This window comes from Helobdella robusta (genome assembly GCF_000326865.2).
Source record: "Helobdella robusta unplaced genomic scaffold HELROscaffold_33, whole genome shotgun sequence".
Lineage (NCBI taxonomy): Eukaryota > Metazoa > Annelida > Clitellata > Rhynchobdellida > Glossiphoniidae > Helobdella > Helobdella robusta.
The window spans coordinates 1,341,343-1,357,050 of NW_008704623.1; the positions used below are offsets into that span (position 1 = coordinate 1,341,343).

Below are 15,708 nucleotides of genomic sequence, written 5' to 3' on the forward strand. Positions count from 1 at the left end.
ATCCAAGGATTGGTACTGATTGGTTGATTGATTGGTTGGTTGGTTGGTTAATTGATTGGTTACTGGTTGATTGGTTGTTTGTTTGGTTGTTTGATTGGTTGATGGGTTGGTTGGTTGGTTGGTCGGTTAGTTGGTTGGTTGATTGATTGGTTGGTTGGTCCATTGGTTGTTTGGTTGGTTTGTAAGCTGATTGATTGATTGAATGGTTGGTTGTTGGTTGGTTGGTCGATTAGTTAGTCAGTTGGTTGGTTGATAGGTTGACTGGTATATTGATTGGCCGATTGGTTGGTCAGTCAGTTGATTGATTGATTGATTGACTGGTTGATTGAATGATTGAGTGCCTGATTGATTGATTGCTAATTTTAAAAACACCCACGAAAACTTCGAAGGATTTGTCCCATTTGAACGGCTCCGGAATTTCAAAACCCATCTTTTCTGTTTCTCTTTTGGATTGGGATATAAGCTGGATAGGAATGAATGAATGAATGAACGATCGGTTGAATGAATAAATGAATGAATAAATGAATTAATAAATGAATTAATAAATGAATTAATAAATGATTGAATAAATGATTGGATGAATGAGAAAATTTTTAATTGAATAAATGAGCGAATGGATGAACGAAAGATAGAACGATTGAATGAATGAACAACTATATTAATGAAATTAAATAAAATAATTAAAATTTTAATAAACAACAAAGAATAGGAAATTAAATAAAACCTAACAAAAATCTCACGGAATGAATATTGACAAAGACCGACAAATCTGATGCTAAATTTTCGCTTATTTATAATCATCAAGTCACGTAGATGATTTGTTTGTATGTGTTTGTTTGTATGTGTGATTGTGTGTATGTGTGTGTGTGTGTGTGTGTGTGTGCAGTTTAAATAAGAAAAATGAATGATAAATCACATTTTCCTATGGCAACAAAAGATCGCAGTTGTATGAATGAGACCTAGGTAATACTTTTTCTTTTGTCCATTCTTTCTATCTATATTTCATTCCTTCAGTCATTCATGCATGAACTTCATTCAACCATATGTTCATTCATTCGTTCGTTCGTTCGTTTGTTCATTTGTATGTTCGCGTTCGTTCTTAGTTTGCCTTCGCTGGTTTATTCTTTCATTCTTTTAATAACTCCTTCCATCATTCCTTCATTTCTTTATATTCATTCATCCATTCCTTCATTACTTCATTCAATCATTCGTTCATTCAATCATTCATCCATCATCAAACAATACATGAATTGACAAGATTTATGCAGATAAAGACATTCTCAAGTTAGAGCCAGAGATTAATTGTACATTTTATCACACACTATTACTTTTATTAGAAGTAGTAGAAGTAGCAGCAGCAGCAGTTGTAGTGGTAGTAGTAGTGGAAGTAATAGTATTAGTTGTAGTATTAGTAGTAGTTGTAGTAGACTAGTAGCAGTTGTAGTAGTAGTAGTAGTAGTAGTGGTAGTAGTAGTGGAAGTAATAATATTAGTTGTTGTTGTAGTGGTAGTAGTAGACTAGTAGTAGTAGTAGTAGTAGTAGTAGTAGTAGTAGTAGTAGTAGTAGTAGTAGTAGTAGTAGTAGTAGTAGTAGACTAGTAGTAGTAGTAGTAGTAGACTAATAGCAGTTGTAGCAGTAGTAGTAGTAATCGCAGTAGTAGTAATGGTAGTAGTAGTGGAAGTAGTAGTAGTAGTAGTAGTAGTAGTAGTAGTAGTAGTAGTAGTAGTAGTAGTAGTAGTAGTAGACTAGAAGTAATAGTAGTAGTAGTAGACTAGTAGTAGTAGTAGTAGACTAGTAGTAGTAGTAGTAGTAGTAGTAGTAGTAGTAGTAGTAGTAGTAGTAGTAGTAGTAGTAGTAGTAGTAGTAGTGGCAGTAGTAGTAGTAGCAGTAGTAGAAGTAGTAGAAGTAATAGTAATAGTATTGATTCTATTTCTAGAAAATTTCGAATAGGCTTTTACATTGGTTGTTGTTAGCTCTATACTTTTTGAGATGCCAAATGTATGGAAGATAGCTTTTATAATTTTAAACCAATCATTATTATAACTTATTATTATTATTTTTATTATTGTTTATTATTATTATTATGAAATTAATATTTTTCGTCTTATTAATTTTAAAACGTATTAATTCACGATTATAAAGTTATCAAACTCTTGCATTTGAAGTTATCTATCTGTGTATCTAACTATGTATCAATCAATCAATCAGTCGTGCCTAAAGTTAATTGACCTGGTATGTTAGTATGTATATTTGTATGTTTTGTTTGTATGTCTGTATGTATGTTTGTATGTGTGTGTGTGTATGTATGTGTTGTATGCGTGTGTGTGTTGGTGCGTGTGTAAACGACCTAGGCTTCCACCTTACCCATATAGATTCTCCCATAGTTAAAATCTAACAAATATAGCAATTTATGCTAACTTAGTTTATATACACACACAAACACACACGCACGCACATACAAACACACACAAACACACACACAAACAAGCACACAAACACACACACAAACAAGCACACAAACACACACACACGGCTTAGCAATACTTTGCGGAGTATTAACCCTTACTTAGCTTTATATTAACGCTCTGATAGTGGTCAAATAAGATGAGCCCGGAATATTAAATAATAATAATAACAAAAATAATAATAATTGTGATGATAATAATGAAAATAATAATAATAAGAAGAAGAACGATGATGATGATGATGATAATAATCCATATAAACTTGTATAGATCAATATTTTAATGGATATCAAGCTGTACGATAATGTAAGATAAAAATTTAACATGTTTTTATAGTAGGATCAAAGTATTTCAAACCGCATACTTACACCCAAGCATATACAAACATACTAACAAAACAAACATATACATACATACATACATTCATACATACATGCATAACAATATGTATACTAAGTAAGTGGGATTACAACCTTAACTCTAAATCCAAACAAACAATCAACCAGCCAGCCGGCCAACCAACCAACCAGACCAACCTATATACATACATTTAAACATACATACATATTAATATATACGTTGATTTGATTTTGTCTTAACATTGTGATTTGACTGACAAATGTTATTTACTAACCAGTATTTTATTGCCATGATAATCATCTACAACTACTACTATAGATATGTGTATGTGTTTGTTTGTTTATTTGTTTGTTTGTATATATGTATAATAAATATGTATGTATGATTATTATTTAAATTTTATGTTTATATTTTATATCATGCCAGTGTTATTGTTGTTTGATAAATTTGTATACACATTTGAGGAATGTATGTATGTCTGTTTGTATGTATGTATGTTTGTTTGTTTGTTTGTATGTATGTATGCATGTTTGTTTGCTTGTATGGTAGCTTGGGTACTTATTCTACTGGATAAATTCATCATTTGGCATACGTCATGTTTGACAGCACTGTATGTATGTTAGCTACGTGACGTTGTTTATGATGATGATGATGGTTGTGACGATGGTTTTGATGATGATAGTCGTGAAGATGGTTGTGATGATGATGACGATAATGATGAAATGATGATGATGATAAAGTGGCCACCGATATACCTATATACCAGACTTTTAACAATTTTGTGTTGTAGCAACTGTAGCAGCAGTATTAATGGTATTAATTTTATCAAAGATATTTCAATTTCTTACGTAAAATTCTTTACCACTTCAAATAAAGAATATGGTTCTTGCTTTAGAATATCATTCATTTAATGAATTTTTCAATTATTTCCTGCAAGAAATGGAGCTTTTTATATTGTTGTTTTAATTGTACTCTAGCAAAAACTTCTCAAAAGTATGAAAAATTCTTAAAATTTTGTATTTCTGTCTGGTAGAACGCTAATTTTGGCTTATCCTTCTGGAAAAAAATATTTCGCTCTAAACCAAGCAGGTGGCTTTGAAAATTTCACAAAATATTTTACTTTAGAAATTCATACCAAAGGTCGAGTTTTTGGCTAATTTATGTGTAGAAATTATCATTTTAAAGTGGAATTTTAAGTTTGTTTGAAAGTTTGATTGCTACTTTTAATTATTTTTAAAAATTAGTCTAGCTTTTCTGAGTTTTTATTTGATTTATTTGAGGTTTTTTGCGTTCAGAATTTCATTCTGTGAACTAAGGTATGGTTCGTTGTTATTTTTTGTATTCAGATGGTCATTTTGAAGTGAATTTTGAAGTGAATTTTGAAATAATAATTGTTAGAACGTTGCGTTGATTCTCTTTATTCCTTTTCATGTTTTAAAAGTCGATAATACATTTTTTTGAAATGGACACCGCTAAATTTTATCAAACAAATGATTTTAAATAAATTAAACTTTATACCTATAAATAGAATTTAATAATATGATTTAATATTATATTATAATAATAGTAAAATAAATATTTATTTATTCAAAGTATTAGTCAATTAAATAATTATTTTTTGATTAATAATAGTACTCTAATAAAAAAAAATTTATAAAAAAAGCATTTGTAATAATTATTATTAACATTGGAAAAATATAATTTTCTATTTAATTATTAATTGCTTAAAATTATTTCGCAAATATATTATCGTGATATTTTAATTATGGATTAATTTATTAATTAAAATATTGATAATTATTAGCATGTAGTTTTTTTTATTAATTTGTCTCACTGAATGTGGTAATACTGTAAAATTATATGGCTTATATGGTGCAAATAAATTAATCTATTAACCACAAAAACTGCACCAAACGACAAAAACCGTTTTTCCAGAATTAATTATGGTATCAACTGAAATGATAACATCTTATTAAACCTTTTAATTTATCATTCAATTAAGATAAGAACATTTTTGCGGAGAAAAGGAAAGGAAAAGGGGGATTTGAAGAAATTGTTGACGTCACGACACCTTTTTCGTCGTCGTCGTCATCGTCCCCTCGTCGTCATGTCGCAACAGAGAAAGCATGTGAAGTCTTCCACGTCTTCATACCAACCCACTCCAAGTACCTCCTCTCAAATTTTGCCATCTCTCCCACAGCCAGGAATAACCCCGCAATACCCAGCAGCCGGGGTTTTATCAATGAAACCAAAACGTGACGAAGTCTTCAAATCGCCCTTCAGAATGGTCAACACGAGTTTTATTGAAATTAGACGAATGAACGACCATTTAAGGAATTTAGTGAATTTTGATTCTCCTAGTACAGTTGATGATTTTCAGAGAAGTACGGGGGTTACATTAAATCAATCCGAAAATATACCAAACCAGGCAGTCGGAAGTGGTGAACGTCGTAACGATAACCGATCGTTTAAAAAAGTCGGTCATCATCTGAAACTGGACATGGTTTTCGTGGCACTGAATCGTGATGATGTGCCAAAGAATCTCAATCTGCCGGATGAAATTAAGAAGGATCAGAAAAGTTTGTACATCTATGATCATTTTCTGACAGAGATCTTTACTGAGTTAGTTGGTATGCATTCCAATCCATGCAGGGATGAGTTATTGAAAAGAAAACTAGATGATCTCAATGTACATAATGCTGATATATATTCTAAAAACTCAAGGATAGAAACTTTTATGAAAAAATTGTTTGAAACGTTCCAGTCAAATGATGCTGCGGTCAAAAAAAGAGAAGCCTTCAAATCAATAGCCTCACGCAAGCAGTTGGGGCTTTTTAGGAAAGAAGCTAGCACTTCATCTTCAGAATGTTCTTCAGAGGAAAAAAGAGCAGATGACATTTTTAAGTCAAATGAAACTTGTTCCATGTCTAAAATTTCGACCGCATCTGGTGAAGATGCTGCTGACCAGCAGCCAACATATTCAGGCTATTCAAATGCTAGTTCCAGCATTTTTAGATACCCAAATGATGACTTTGAAGAAAATTGCAGGGATATAGCTGTAACAACACCTACTCGTTTAGAATATTATGCCCAATTTGATTGCAATAATATGTTGAGGATTGAAACATTTAGAAAGGTACTTGTGGATTATAAATTTCTGTTGCGTTATCAAGAGCTTTTACAAGACAGACGAGCAACGCTAGCTGAACAACAGCGAGGCCGAAATCCCGCAGTTCGACCTATGTCTTTAGATACTCAGGATTGTGTAGGGGGGGAAAAACCCGAACATCAATTTTTACAAGATCCTTTTAGAACCAAACAAAGAGACAGAGATTCAGATGACGAAACAACCACTTCTGCACAAGCAGGTACGAAAGATTATTTAGAAAACAGGGACATGCCAAGATTTTGCTCGGAACTTCACTCAGAAAAAGACAATATAAATTATGGAAGCGGAAAAGTAATAGAAAAATATTACTGTGAAGAAGAGAGCATAAGTTACGAAGGCGCAGCATGCAAACCATCAATTGCTCCAAGAGATGCGACGGAATCAATTTTATTGCATCAGGTTCACAATTTACGTAGTTCCTTTATAAAGAAGAATAAATTGGACAAATCAGAGTTATTCACTGACACTGAGTCATACGTCTGTATCGATAGGCATGACTTGAAACCTTTTGATAATAGAGGCGTTTACTACCATTACAATCACCTAGAAGATGAAATTACAATGGATTGGCTGACTGATTATTTATGGCAAAAATGTGAAGTTATACTAATACTTGCCGATGATAAAATACTTGTGGAAGATCATGAAAATGATCTTGATAGTGAGTTTGTTAGACTTGATGAGAAAAGGAAAAGTTTGACTCCTTTGGGAGAGTTTTGCTATTATCCTTTGAATAGAGTTTACATAGCTTTTGACAGAAATAATAACTGTTTTTTAGTACCAACAACAGCTGTCGTTGAACCCAAACCAACGGACGATGATTGGCTGTACGCGAAGCAGCTTTCACTTTCAGAGGTCAAACAGTTGTTCCTAAAACATGAAGCGAACGGCGTTTTTTTAATTTCACCGGAGGAGAGAGCCGATGCCCTAACCATTTACAACTTGAGTGTACAGTATAATGGCGAAGTGCGACGATATAGAATTGTAAACGTTAATAACGGGGATGGTTACATGATAGAAGGTAGTGGGAAGTATTTTACAACTTTGAATGAATTAGTTGGGTTTTATAGAAGAAACAGAGCCACACTGTGCACGCGGTTGAGAAAACCTCCGTCGCACTGTAGATTCTCATTTACTCCCGGTCATCATTATGACAGGAGGTACAACATTGATTATGATCAGTTGCAGAGGAAAGAAAAAATTTGGCAATTTGATTTTGGTTTGGTGCACACTAGTTACTATCAACGTAAAAATAGTGAAGTTTTTGAAGTTCTTTTGAAGTGTTTAGTGAGAAAGAGTCCAGATAAAGTATCCAAAGAAGATGTTGAAGATTTTTTTGACATTTCTGATATAATGATGGATTTAAAACATGAAAACATAATTGAGTTCGTCGGCATTGTCAGTTACCCCTATTATATCATTGTGACTGAATTTGTGAACGAAAATTTGAAGACACATTTAAAAAGTGTTAGCCACTACCATTATAATGCTTCTGATTATCATAGAATCTGTGTGCAAATCGCCAGCGTTTTGAAATACCTCGAACTTCAGCGTTACGTCATACACAGAAAAATTTGTTGCAACAGTTTTCTAATCACAGCGAATACAGCTACGGTAAAATTGTTCAATTTCTCAAGGGCAAGGAAAGTGGACAGTGACGAGTTTGTGGGAGAGGAGACGGATGATGTCGACGTAATAGGAGCAGCTCCAGAAACTTTGAAATCGAACTTCTACAGTACAAAAACAGACGTCTGGTCGGCTGGTTTCACTTTCTGGGAAGTGTTCTCCAAGGGTGAGAGGCCATTTGAAACAACTCCTCTCGAGTTATATATTGCTATATGTTATACTGGTGTGTTTCTAGAAATCCCGGATTCGTGTCCTGTCGGAGTTTTCAACGTAATCAAATCATGTCTGCGTTCCAAGCCAGAACATAGGCTCACCTCAGCCGAACTATACAAAACTTTTAAAAGCACAGAACAGTTTTGTCAAAATTTTCAGCGAAGACGACCAAGAACACCCCCTTCAGAGGACGATGGCAGGAAACAAAGTTCGAGACCACCCATGGTCAGAAGCGAACGCGTCGTTCCGTTAACGCCAGGGGGAAATGAAGCTAAACTGACTTCTACCACCTTCTCAAGCAAATCAATGACTCCATCAAGACCTACAGGGACTATGCCAACCCAGAATTTGCCCCAACAAAGTCATTATGGAGGGGTCAGCGTGAAACCACCGAGGCCCAACCCCACGCCCTCAGATAAGAAAGGAGGGGGTTTCCTAAAAGATAAGAAGAGACCTTGATACATGCGTATCTTTTTAAATGTTTTTTTTACTGTATCGATTTTGAAATTATTCATTATAATTATTCAAAGGTAATTTCATTTTCATGGCTATCATTTTTTAGTATCATTTTTAATTTCATTTTAATAGGTATCATATTTGGTATCCATTTCAATTTCATTGGTATCATTTTTTAGTATCCTTTTCAATTTCATTTTCAATTTGTGATGGAAATTTTTCATTAAAAGATATCAGAAATCATCATTGTTCATTCATTTTTAACTTTAGTAAGCATTCATCCACTCACTCACTCACCCAGTCATTAATGAATATTTATAGGTGCACATTCATTCTATTAAGCCTGTTACTTTGTTCATTCGTTCATTCACTCATTAATCAATCAATCATCAATCAATCATACCATACAATCAATCATTCATTCATATGTGTGTGTGTGGTGTGTGTGTGAAATGGTGAATTGCATTTTATAGGTAAAACCAGATAATGAGCCGTTATTTTTTACTGACCATATTTTATTTTTCGTGCCCTATCAACCCTGTACAATTAGATTTACAAAAGTTGGTCAGGTTGAGGCATTTTAATCGAAAAAATATATGAAATTTTTTAAATTAGAAGCAATTTTTGAAAGATTTTTCTGGTATTACTGCAATTTTAACCGAATTCGTTTTTAAACTGTTTTTAGCATAAAATATCGATAATACTGTGTTAAAATTCATTAAATTTCACGAAAATCTGATTACAAACTCATGTCAAAAAATGTTTCACGTCTCTTTTGAAGTGACTTCGTATTTATCTCGTGTCATTTTATGTCAGCGGATGGACATCATTAATGATTAAAATGATAATATTATGATGAAGGCGCCTGAATAAACAGCTGAAACAAACTCGTTCTATTTTATGTAATTTATTCCATTTTGAAATGACAAAAAACGAGTGTGTGTGTGTGTGTGTGTGTGCGTTCGTGTATGTTTGTGTGTGTGTGTGCGTTCGTGTGATAAGTATGATAGTAAATATGCGTGTATGTGTGTGCGTGTGTGTGTGTAAAATACCGGACTAATAGAGTAACACAAAAACGACAATGTTAAATAATACGATTTTGTTATGATATATATATAGAAAATGATTGAAAAGTGTATATATATGCGCGTGTGTGTGTGTTTGTATGTTAGTTACAACAACAATGGTAATGTATGTGTACGCATGTATGTTCACATGTGAGGTTATCAGTGCAATTTGATGATACATCGGCTCTTAAATTTATTAAACGTTAATAATTATACTTGTATATGGATGTATTTTAACTGATATACATGTAGATATGTGTTTACGTGTTTGTGTGTGTTTGTGTGCGTGCTGCTAAGATATTACGTTAGAAAATGTGTGATGAACCGGATGAAAACCTTTACTTTGGTTCCTTTCTGTGAGATAATATTACTGTCTGGGTCATAGGATAGGTCAATCAATCAATCTAGGTTAAAAAGAAAGGTCAATCAAACTCTTCAAAAGTTCAAAGTTCAGATGATTCAATTCTAAGCGTCAATCAATCAACCAATCAAACAACCAATCAATCAACCAATCAATCAACCAAACAATTAATCAGCCAGCCAGCCAACCAGCCAGTCAATCTTTAAATAGATGTATGTATGTATCTATCAGATATAATGTTCTAAATTGAAACGAAGTTTTTACAGGCTTTTCTTACAAAATTTAAAACAAATTCCATAATTAGAATAATTATACTAATATAATAGAATAATTATTACGATAATTATATATTAAATATATTATTATTATGACAATAATAATAATGTCAATAATAATACTAACAATAAAATTTAAAATGGCGAAAAATTACTGAATAATAATTCTATACAATTGAATGGTCAGATCAATTATGACATATACATACATACATACAGTCAAAGAGACAACTTATAATTTGCACTCTCTCCCTCTTTCTCTCTCTCTCTCTCTGTCTCATTCCTTCATTCTTCAGTGACTTTCATTCCCTTCATCCTGGACGCCCAGAGAGTCCTCCATCATCTTCACGATCTCCTGGCGATGCTGCATCTTGGCGTCGCTCAGCGGCGTCCTGTGGTTGTTGTCGGCCACAAGCGGGTTGCCACCGCGACTCAACAGGAGGTCGACCTGGAAAGGAGGAGAATGAGGGAAACGGTGAGAGAGTGGAAAAAAAGAGATAAGAAAGCATGCATACACAGAGAGAGAAAGAGAGAGAGAGAGAAAGAGAAAGAGAGAAAGAGAGAGAAAGGGAGAGAGAAAGAGAATCAATCGATCAATCAATCAATCAACTAACAATCAGTCAATCAATCATTCATCCAACCGACCATCCAACACGTTAATTACTTCACCAATAAATAGACCAACGTATCAAGGTACTAGCTAATGAATAACTCAATCAACCAACCAACCAATCAATCAACTAGTCAACCAACCAATAAACCAATAAACCACCTAATCACCTTGTCAATCAGATTGAAATTGACGGCCACGTGTAGTGGGGTTCTGCCCTCGAAGCCCCCCATATTCACGTCGGCACCAGCATCACACCACATCTCAACTGTCTGGAGGTCATCATTCAGTACTGCACTGTTTTTATGTGTACATGCGTGCGTGCGTGTGTGTGTGTACGTATGTTTATTTGTATGCGAGTGCATGAAAGAAGAAACGAATAAACAAATGAATAAATGAATGAATAAATGAAGGAATGAATGAAGGAATGAATGAATGAATGAACAAACGAACGAACGAATAAATGAATGAATGAACGAACGAACGAACGAATGAATGAATGAATGAATGAATGAATGAATGAATGAATGAATGAATGAATGAATGAATGAATGAATGAATGAAGGGAAAGAAAAAGTTAAGGAGTAAAGAACAGAAATTAATAAATAGTGATACAAAGTGCAAGATAAATAGAGGCGTAAGAAACATTGGTAAACATGCCTAGGTACACTTGCACGTCCTCAAAATAACTCTTTCTCACCTTCTCCCTCTCTCTCTCTCTCTCTTCCTCTCTTTTTTCTGCCTCTCTATCCCTCTCTTTTTCTGGTCTGCTGTCTAATTCTCATTAGGTTTTTTCATTTAATGTTTTTTTTATCCTCTCGCCTTTCATTCTTCTCTCTCTCTCTCTCTCTCTCTCTCTCATTTTCTTATGTTTTAGTTTTCTTTATCATCGTTCTCTCTCTCTCTCTCTCTCTCTCTCTCTCTCTTTCTTCCTCTGTCTGTCTGTCTGTCTGTCGTGAGTGTCGTGGTTTCATCATGTGAGTATGTGATGTTAGATGTTACATAGCTGATAGCTCTTTCTTTCTTACCTTTCTACCCTCTCTTCTCTCTCTCTTTCTTACTCTCCTTTACTACACTTTGCTCCTTTCTACCATGTTTCTCTCTCTCTTTCTCGTTCTACTGTCTTCTCAACTGTCTTTCAGAAGTGTTGTGGTTGGACCTCACACACACACACACAAACACACACACACACACACTCACATACAAACACACACACACACATATACATACAAACAAGCACAAACACACACACACAAGCACAGCTGCTATTTTTAGAGACAACATCAAGCGACGACATTTTTTTTAAATGGTGCTAGAGGAGGCATACAAGTTTAGCAATTAAGAGTCGTAAATCAAACAATCATCATCATCTTTGCCATCCTCATCATCATCCTCCTCCTCATTGCTATCACCTTCAATAACATCATCATCATCATCATCGTCGTCATCATCATAATCATAAGGATATGAATGTATCAGGAAAAGTCTAAAGCCTAAAAGAAGATAACCGTTATCATCATCATCGCCACCAGCATCAATCATCTTCATCATCGTCATAACAACAACAACAACAACAACAACAACAACAATAATAATAATAACAATAATAAAAATAATAAAATAATTACTCATAATTACTAACGAGATAAAATTATTAATATGCTTGGGAGTCATGACGGTGATGTGGGCGCCAGTCTTAATCAGTAACGGGACGATATCTTTCTGCCGAAACTGTAGGGCGTTGTCCAGGGGCGAATAATTGAAACGGTCCCTCTGGTGGACGGGGGCCCCCTCCTCTAGGAGGTACCTGGCAAAGGTGGGACGGTCCACAAGTCGATCAACCAATCAAACTGAATCAATCAATCAACCAGTCAACTAATCGAGTGATTAAGATTATTTAATCAATTTTTTTCTAGTAACCAGTCAACTACTCAGCCAACCAAACAACCCACCAAACAATCAACCAGCCAATCAACCAACCAACCAACCAATCAACCAACCAACCAATCAACCAACCAACCAACCAACCTCACAACATCCACGTCTCCATTGCAGCTGGCGATATGCAAGGGCGTTCTCCCATCGTAATCGGCCATGTTGAAGTAGGCCCCCTGTCAGAAAATTGGATCAAGTCAGATAAACATATCGATAATGGATAACAAGTCGGTCAGGTCAAATTTAAATGCCGATATAGACCGTGTTAAATTTGAAAATTTTATAATTAGGACGTTTATTTGAATGTACTGAAAAATAATTAAAATGAAAAAGAGGATAACAAATCCAAAATGACTGATCCTAAATACCAATAAATCCCAAATGACTAATCCTAAATACCAATAAATCCCAAATGACTGATCCTAAATACCAATAAATCCCAAATGACTAATCCTACATACCAATAAATCCCAAATGACTAATCCTAAAATCCCAAATGACTAATCCTAAAATCCCAAATGACTAATCCTAAATACCAATAAATCCCAAATGACTGATCCTAAATACCAATAAATCCCAAATGACTAATCCTACATACCAATAAATCCCAAATGACTAATCCTACATACCAATAAATCCCAAATGACTAATCCTAAAATCTCAAATGACTAATCCTACATACCAATAAATCCCAAATGACTAATCCTAAAATCTCAAATGACTAATCCTAAAATCCCAAATGACTAATCCTAAATGCCAATAAATCCCAAATGACTGATCCTAAATACCAATAAATCCCAATTGACTAATCCTACATACCAATAAATCCCAAATGACTAATCCTAAAATCCCAAATGACTAATCCTAAAATCCCAAATGACTAATCCTAAAATCCCAAATGACTAATCCTAAAATCCCAAATGACTAATCCTAAATACCAATAAATCCCAAATGACTAATCCTAAAATCCCAAATGACTAATCCTAAAATCCCAAATGACTAATCCTAAAATCCCAAATGACTAATCCTAAATACCAATAAATCCCAAATGACTAATCCTAAAATCCCAAATGACTAATCCTAAAATCCCAAATGACTAATCCTAAAATCCCAAATGACTAATCCTAAATACCAATAAATCCCAAATGACTAATCCTAAATACCAATAAATCCCAAATGACTAATCCTAAATACCAATAAATCCCAAATGACTAATCCTAAAATCCCAAATGACTAATCCTAAAATCCCAAATGAATAATCCTAAAATCCCAAATGACTAATCCTAAATACCAATAAATCCCAAATGACTAATCCTAAATACCAATAAATCCCAAATGACTAATCGTAAATACCAAATCCAAAAATCCAAACTTCCCAAAAAAAAACGTACGGCTTTCTTAAGTTTTTCTAGAGTGTTGACACTGCCTTCATGCGCCGCCAGGCACAACAAGTATGGAAACAGTTCAATTTCTAGCTGATGTCTTTCCTATGTATGTGTGTATGTGTGTGTGTGTGTGTATGTGGATGTGTGTGTGTTGTGTGTTGTGTGTGTGTGTATGTGTGCGTGTCCATCCTGGCTAACATGTCCAGTGCCAAGTCTGAGGACATCCGCGAGGTTCTCAATGAGTGACACATGCACCTTCTCATCCTCCTCGTTCAAAACCTCACTCAACTCGCCACGGAGATTTAATCCGATCAGCTGATTGGTCGATTGATCGGTTGGATGGATTAATTGGTTGGATGGATTGATTGGTTGAATGGATTAATTGATTGGTTAATGAATTGATTGATTGATTAATTTTTGATTGATTTTTGATTGATTTTTGATTGATTGATTGATTGATTGATTGATTGATTGATTGATTGATTGATTGATTGATTGATTGATTGATTGATTGATTGATTGATTGATTGATTGGTTAGTTGGTCGACTGGTTGGTTGGCTGATTGAAAATTTTGTAATCTATTGGTTGTTTGGTTCAAGGGCTAACTGACCGAAAGATGTTCTGATGGTTCGTTTGTTTTGCTGGGTTGGTTGTCATGACGAAATTTTAGTAATGACGATGATGTGAAGATGATGACAATGCAGTTAGTGTGACGATGAAGATGATGATAAAAACAAACTCCACCCACTTTCCTCCTCTGAGCCAATGAGAGTTCTTCCTTTCCGAGCAGGTAACTTAACTTCATGAGGGCTGCCTCGACTGTCATGTCTGACCCTGAAATGACCCCTGCCTCGAAAAATGCCTGGGTCAGATGATTGGTTGATTGATTGGTTAGGTAAGATTGATTAATTGATTGGCTAGAAGTCGAACAAATGATTGGGTGGGTAGTTTAACGATTAAATGGTTAGATAAATGATTGGTCAGTCAATCAATCGATCCTTCGGTCAACTGAACCATAATACCCCACAAACAACCTTCCCAGCGGCATAGATGGGGTTGACAATGCCCTTGGAACATTGGGTGCAGTTGACCACAATGACACCTCGGTCAGTGGCCTCCTTGATTGCCTTCAGGATGTCCAGTCGATTATCCGGTCCATTGCCCTGTCCGTAAGTCTGAAGAACCACGCCCTGCATCGGCGGTCTCAGGAAGGAACGAATCTGATTGGTTGTTGGTGGGTAGAGTAGTTAAGGCGGATGAACGATTTTGATTGGTTGAAGTCTGCAATAAGGGTGAGGCTATTATTGTTAGATGGAATTAATAAGTGTGATGAACGAACGAACGAATAAATAAACTAATTCACAGATGAATGAATGAACGAATTAATGAATTAATGAATGAATGAACGAATGAATGAATGAATGAATGAATGAATGAATGAATGAATGAATGAATGAATGAATGAATGAATGAATGAATGGATGAATGAATAAATAAACGAACGAACGAACGAATGAACGAACGAATGAATGAATGAATGAACGAATGAGTGAGTGAATGAACCAACCGTCTCAATGGTGATATTTGGAAAAAGCCTCAACACTCCAACATTCGGGCACATCCTGGTGGAGACTTGGAACTTCTTCATGCCGACAGAACGAAACACGTCTGTCCAGTTTACTGATGATGATGATGATGGTGATGGCGGCGGTGGTGGTCGTAATGATGAATGATGACACACACACACGCACGCACACCCACACACGCACACACCTTTTATAGAAA

At 34.7% G+C, this 15,708-nt stretch overlaps 3 protein-coding genes across 3 annotated transcripts in view; 1 reads left to right on the top strand and 2 right to left on the bottom strand.

Moving 5' to 3' along the window:
• The window catches only part of HELRODRAFT_113026 (hypothetical protein), a gene marked incomplete at its 3' end in the record, with an annotated part of 1,493 nt that extends 741 nt beyond the window's left edge, over positions 1-752 (bottom strand). The window contains exons 1-2 of the mRNA XM_009022820.1: positions 722-752; positions 377-460 (exon numbers count right to left, since the gene is read on the bottom strand). Of these exons, the coding sequence (XP_009021068.1) occupies positions 377-401 (25 nt within the window). The 5' untranslated portion in view covers positions 402-460; positions 722-752. The remainder of the gene's footprint in view (positions 1-376; positions 461-721) is intronic.
• Positions 753-7,176: 6,424 nt separating this feature from the next.
• HELRODRAFT_134275 (hypothetical protein) lies at positions 7,177-7,947 on the top strand (the record flags this gene model as incomplete). The annotated part of the gene is made up of 1 exon (XM_009022821.1): positions 7,177-7,947. A coding segment is annotated over one exon (771 nt), but the record flags the coding sequence as incomplete, so codon positions are not given.
• A 2,789-nt stretch (positions 7,948-10,736) lies between these two features.
• The window catches only part of HELRODRAFT_82547 (hypothetical protein), a gene marked incomplete at both ends in the record, with an annotated part of 7,360 nt that continues 2,388 nt past the window's right edge, over positions 10,737-15,708 (bottom strand). The window contains 8 exons of the mRNA XM_009022822.1: positions 10,737-10,894; positions 12,231-12,409; positions 12,631-12,713; positions 13,929-14,024; positions 14,121-14,237; positions 14,672-14,785; positions 14,958-15,143; positions 15,491-15,696. Coding sequence (XP_009021070.1) covers positions 10,737-10,894; positions 12,231-12,409; positions 12,631-12,713; positions 13,929-14,024; positions 14,121-14,237; positions 14,672-14,785; positions 14,958-15,143; positions 15,491-15,696 — 1,139 coding nt within the window. The remainder of the gene's footprint in view (positions 10,895-12,230; positions 12,410-12,630; positions 12,714-13,928; positions 14,025-14,120; positions 14,238-14,671; positions 14,786-14,957; positions 15,144-15,490; positions 15,697-15,708) is intronic.